The following is a 6,000-nucleotide window of genomic DNA, read 5'->3' as shown; positions in this document are numbered from 1 at the left end:
AAAATTCAATAATGAACAAAACATGGCATATCCCCTCGACCAACGACAGGTATGCTAATTGCTAATTTGCCTGCTAAACAACAGACTCCACTTGAAACGGAAACATTGAATCGATCCCAATTTCTCCCTCTCAACAATAGACTCAAAGCCTCGACATTCAAACAAAAAAAAATCCACAATTCATAATAATTCCGAATTTCCCCTTTCGTGAGTAAATAACACTATCTCCATGTCTATCTACACGAGAAAAGATTACCAGACATCACGTCATCATTCCCATAATTTTCATATAAGGACCGATCGAATTCGTGCCTTGGCATGGGGAAACGCCCGCCGGGTGCGGGGGGATTTGCTCCAAATATGGAATAACCGGCGTTCATGACTCACCACTCACCTACAATGACTCACCACAACCCTCGCCCTCACCTGCACGCCCAAAAAATCAATCCCCCAAATCTCCCGGGCCTCCCTCAAAAATATTTAATTCCAATGCACAAAATAACAATTAAAGCTGAAAATTTATGGAACTACATTATCCCGCGGAGGAATACTGGAGCGATGTGCGCTTCGGTCCTGCGGTTGAGAGAGGACCAATGGGAAGCCTCGGGCAAGCCACAATCCACCAATCGTGAAAGTCGATATAAAACCGTTCGGCGAGGGTATAAAGCGATGTGAACGTTGCCGAGGCGGAGTAGTCTGATGACAAAAGCCGTTGGAAATTGTTCGCTGAAGTGCCATTGCTAACTTCTGCCGACAATCCTCTTAACGTCTCTCTTTTGTATATCAAAAAAATCAAAAAAACTTCAAAATGGTGAGTACCACATTCTCTAATACCTTAAAAGCCGTAAGAATTCGTAAATCCGTCAATAAGTCCACGTAAATCAGTTCATTTGGAGATTTTTTTTTTCTGCGAATATTTGTCGTGGGAAATCGATATCCTGCCTCGCATTTCAATGCATATTCCGGTGAAATTCGAGAGAATCTAGTTTGGAGGAAGTGTTTTACATGATTTTGAAGGGGAGGAGACGCGTTTTTCGTAATTATAAATCAGTTATTAACTCCACGTAAATCAGTTAATTTTGAGAATTTTTTTCTGCGAATATTTGTTGTGGGGAATTGATATTCTGTCTCGCATTTCAATCCATATTCCTTTGAAATTCGAGGGAATCTCGTGTAGGGAAGGGGTTTTACATGATTTTATTGGGAAAAAGACGCGTCTTTCGTAATTGTGAATCAATTGATGATTCTACGTAAATGAGGTAATTTCGAGAATTTTATTCTGCGAATATTCGTCGTGGAAAATAGCTGTGAAAATAATTTTTAATGATTTTTTTGGGGGGAAGACGCATTTTTTTTTTTGTAATTATCTCGTCGTGACTGGGGTTTTAGGGGAGAGTTGGGAAAGGGCTTGTCGAGCGTCATTTTTGTTTGACTGGAGGCCATTTTGTAACGGTTTCCGCCGGCCGGCTCCACCCTGACATGAGTCATTCGTACATTTGAATCAATAATCGCAAACGGTTTGTTCTGAGGAGGTGGTTATTTTGATATACTTTAGGTTCGAAAGAGCATTTTCTTGACAAAATGAGCTGCCACACTGAATTCCCTTCCTTCGTTTACCGATACTTGTGATCACAGAAGTGAACTCCTCGTCCTAATTATACGATATACATATTTAATTTTTCTGAATTCTAATTCATCCCAATTACTGATTAAGCAATCTCAAACTTCTGAATGTTTAGCATATTGTGGGGATTCGATATGTAGGGGAGGGCGGGGCAAAATGGGCTCACTACTATTTTTAAATGCTCATGACTCCGAAACAAATTGATCAATTGAGCTCAATCTAGGCTCCTCATAAAGGGAAAGAATTGAACTTTCCATTAGAATTTTTTTTTCCATTTCCTTAGCAACTCAATGAGCTATTGAGATTTAAAAAAAAGGATAAGTGCCCATTTTGACACTTGACGTTTTAAAAAATATTTACAACTCAGAAATAAATTTATCAATTGAGCTCAGTCTAGACACATCACTAAAGAAGAACAATTGTACTTTAAAAGGAAAAAAGATCCCGAAAAAAGATAACATTACAAAAAAAGTGTATTGTCCATATTATATCCCATTCTCCCCTATATCAAAACATGCAGACGTCATTCTGTCGAGGAAATGCCCGTGATTTTTGATGAATTGTTTCAGGGAATTTTTCGTGACACTTTGCTTTCTTTTACAGCGTGAATGTATCTCAATCCACGTTGGACAGGCTGGAGTCCAGATTGGTAATGCCTGCTGGGAGCTGTACTGCCTTGAGCATGGAATCCAGCCCGATGGACAAATGCCATCTGACAAGACCATCGGAGGGGGTGACGACAGCTTCAACACTTTCTTCAGTGAAACTGGAGCTGGAAAGCACGTACCACGTGCTGTCTTCATCGATTTGGAGCCTACTGTAGTCGGTGAGAACTTTTTTTTTCACGGAAGAACGATTGAATTTCTATTTCCTCTATTTTTTTGCAATCGGGCTTTGAAATCAACTTTATCCAATGATTAAATGGACATTTAAATTAATTCACCTAGGATTTTTTCGTAGTAATTTCCAATCCTTGAATTTTTCAAACTTCATGAATTACAATTTTCAAATTATTTTATTTCACTTCCTAAAAAAGCAGACCCAATTTTTCTCAGATGTTTAATATCTTTTCTGAGAGTTCAAAATAGAGAAGTAATTTAAATTTATAAAACTCCAATGTTTAATTCCCAATTTTGAAAACAATATTATTATGAATCATTGGATAGTCTCAATTCCCAATTAACATTTCCTAATAAGAAAGAGAGAGGATGAAATCAGTCTTCAGCAATCATCAATAGCTCCTAAATTGACCAATAAAATGTTCTGCATATAAACATTTCAAAAATTTCCCCCTAAAATTTCCACTAATTCCCCTGTATTATTTCCCGAAATTCCCAGATGAAGTACGTACTGGCACCTACCGTCAACTATTCCACCCCGAGCAGCTGATAACCGGCAAGGAGGACGCAGCCAACAACTACGCCCGTGGCCACTACACCATCGGCAAAGAGATCGTCGACCTGGTTCTCGACAGAATTCGCAAGCTAGCAGACCAGTGCACAGGTCTCCAAGGTTTCCTCATCTTCCACTCGTTCGGCGGTGGTACTGGATCAGGCTTCACCTCCCTCCTCATGGAGCGTCTCTCCGTGGACTACGGAAAGAAATCAAAGCTCGAATTCGCCATCTACCCAGCTCCCCAAGTATCCACTGCCGTTGTTGAGCCCTACAACTCCATTCTGACGACCCACACGACCCTTGAGCACTCAGACTGTGCGTTCATGGTGGACAACGAGGCAATCTACGACATCTGCCGCAGGAACCTGGACATCGAGCGGCCAACCTACACGAATTTGAACAGACTGATTGGGCAGATTGTTTCGTCAATCACAGCATCCCTTCGTTTCGACGGAGCCCTCAACGTCGATTTGACTGAGTTCCAGACCAACTTGGTGCCCTACCCGAGGATTCACTTTCCCCTGGTGACCTATGCACCAGTTATATCGGCTGAGAAGGCCTACCACGAGCAGCTGTCTGTCGCTGAGATCACCAACGCCTGCTTCGAGCCAGCAAATCAGATGGTCAAGTGTGACCCACGTCATGGGAAGTACATGGCTTGCTGCATGCTCTACAGGGGTGACGTCGTCCCCAAGGACGTCAACGCAGCCATCGCCACCATCAAGACCAAACGTACCATCCAGTTCGTCGACTGGTGTCCAACTGGTTTCAAGGTGGGCATCAACTACCAACCACCAACTGTCGTGCCTGGTGGCGATCTTGCCAAGGTCCAGAGGGCTGTCTGCATGCTCTCCAACACCACAGCCATCGCCGAGGCTTGGGCTCGTCTTGATCACAAGTTCGATCTCATGTATGCCAAACGCGCTTTCGTCCACTGGTACGTCGGCGAGGGTATGGAGGAGGGAGAGTTCTCAGAGGCCCGTGAGGATCTCGCTGCTCTTGAGAAGGATTACGAGGAGGTTGGCATGGACTCTGCTGAGGGAGAGGGCGAGGGCGCCGAGGAGTACTAAGTCGTCGGGAACCCTTTCGACAACATCGAGATTTCTTGGTTCTTTTATATTTCTGTTTCTCTTTGTATTTATTTGAACATTCAGGAATTCCGAAAATGGAAATAAATTTTTTAGTCTCGATGGAAAAATACATGATTTAAAATTATTGCGGTGGGTTTTCATTAATTTTTACCTACCTTTTTTGGGGATTAGGGTAAGGGGGAATTTGAGGGGAGACGCTCGGGAAATTGGTGGGGGCAGTTGGATGATGTCAATTGTTGGAGATTTGTCTACAAGTTGAGCTACGGGGAAATGTCCAGACATTTTTATTGCTAAGAAAATCATGAGAAAAAATTCTACCTTTTCGGAGGAAGGAATGGGCACAAAAATTTGAGCAGATTCAGTCACCATTTTCCCCAAAATGTGTCCATCTGAGATTGCACAAACGAACCCCATTCATTCATCTAGAAAATAAGCGGTTTTAGAGTAAAATACCAAGAGCTTTGTAGCTCAAAAAATTCTCAAAAAAAAAATTAATATTTTTCTCTGAAATCAGGGTTTATGGAAAAAAAATCACTGAGAGAGCAGGAAAAACGTATCTCATTCACGCTGATGTTGCGATTAATATCGAAGCTATGTACAAGTGCATTTATTGATTTTCCTTATTGCTATTTCGTAAAAATGAAGGGCATGAGGCATTTCCCTCCCAATGGACGAATTTTCGAAAGCATTTCATAATTTTCCAAAATTTTACATTGAAACATGATTAAATCGATCGTAAAATGCGATTGAAACGTGAAAATCATGGCTAAAATTACTTCATGTATATTTAATAATATTGTTATAATATGTATATAGGTATATATTAACTATTACAATAATAAAATTGCAATCATCGTCATCATGATTCTTTCATCTCTCAATAATACAAATTATTCATTATGTTTTCTCCTCTCAAATCACCAGATACACCTCGACAAAATTTTTTCTCATCACCTCGTATAAATGTTCATCTCATAGACAAGCGTGCAACAAGAAAGAATCTAGCTCACAATAACTTTTATTTTCCATAATTCAATTAAATCCTAACAAGAAAGTGGCGAGAAAATAATGACAAACACATTGTTCTCTTTTATTTTTTTTCCATACTTTGTACAAAGAAAAAGATAATTAATTAAAAAAGGTAATTAATGTTCGCACTTTCTCGTGAGTCACATCACACAGTATTTTCATTCCCTTATGATTTTTTATTGGGATTTAAAATTAAATTGGATAGAGTAAAAAATAATATGTTCGCACGTGCATTAAAAAAATTCACACACGAAAAAATTTAATAGAAAAACCTGGCGAATTCGTTAGCAAATCCTATTGGGTTTCTATTGAAATGTTCAATAGAGAAAGTCAATAGAATTCGATTTTTTTATATAACTTATTGTCTACTGATATTTTCTTTATAATTTCCTATTTTTCTTTTCTTCTCATCAAGAAAATTAAACAAAAAAATGGAAAATGTGAGCCGAGGAAATTCTATAGAAAATATCCCAATAGAATAAGTTGCATAGAAAAATCGAATTCTTTTGACTTTCTCTATAGAATATTTTCTGTCGAACATTTCAATAGAATCAGCCAAAAACTAATAGAAATTCAATAGAATTGTCCAGAGACGCCAGGTTTTTCTATTAACATTTTTCATGCGTGTTGTTCCGATGAATCTCAGTTCATCCTACTTGTGTTTAAATCGATCCACTGGGGCAGAAGACAATTTTTATTAATTAATTAATCACTCTGTTGGACCGATAAATTCTCCATCAAAGACTGCGCATCACGTTGAGTGAATCAAATAGTTTCATTAAAAAATTGTTTATAGAAGAATCTAGAGGCATTCTTACTCACATTCTCACGTATTCGGCACCATAAAACGCTGCAATTGAA

General features: G+C 39.2%; 1 protein-coding gene across 1 annotated transcript; it reads left to right on the top strand.

Annotated features, from left to right (window-relative positions):
- The first annotated feature begins 683 nt into the window (after window positions 1-683).
- On the top strand, window positions 684-4,235 carry LOC107040787 (tubulin alpha-1 chain). Its single transcript, XM_015261029.1, has 3 exons — window positions 684-811; window positions 2,228-2,450; window positions 2,963-4,235. Exons 1-3 carry the CDS (start codon window positions 809-811, stop codon window positions 4,087-4,089), a joined length of 1,353 nt encoding a protein of 450 aa, XP_015116515.1. The 5' UTR covers window positions 684-808; the 3' UTR covers window positions 4,090-4,235.
- Window positions 4,236-6,000: the final 1,765 nt, after the last annotated feature.

This window comes from Diachasma alloeum, unplaced genomic scaffold, assembly GCF_001412515.2.
Source record: "Diachasma alloeum isolate Michigan unplaced genomic scaffold, Dall2.0 Dall_scaffold_00343, whole genome shotgun sequence".
Taxonomy (NCBI): domain Eukaryota; kingdom Metazoa; phylum Arthropoda; class Insecta; order Hymenoptera; family Braconidae; genus Diachasma; species Diachasma alloeum.
This window is presented reverse-complemented; position numbering and strand designations above follow the sequence as displayed.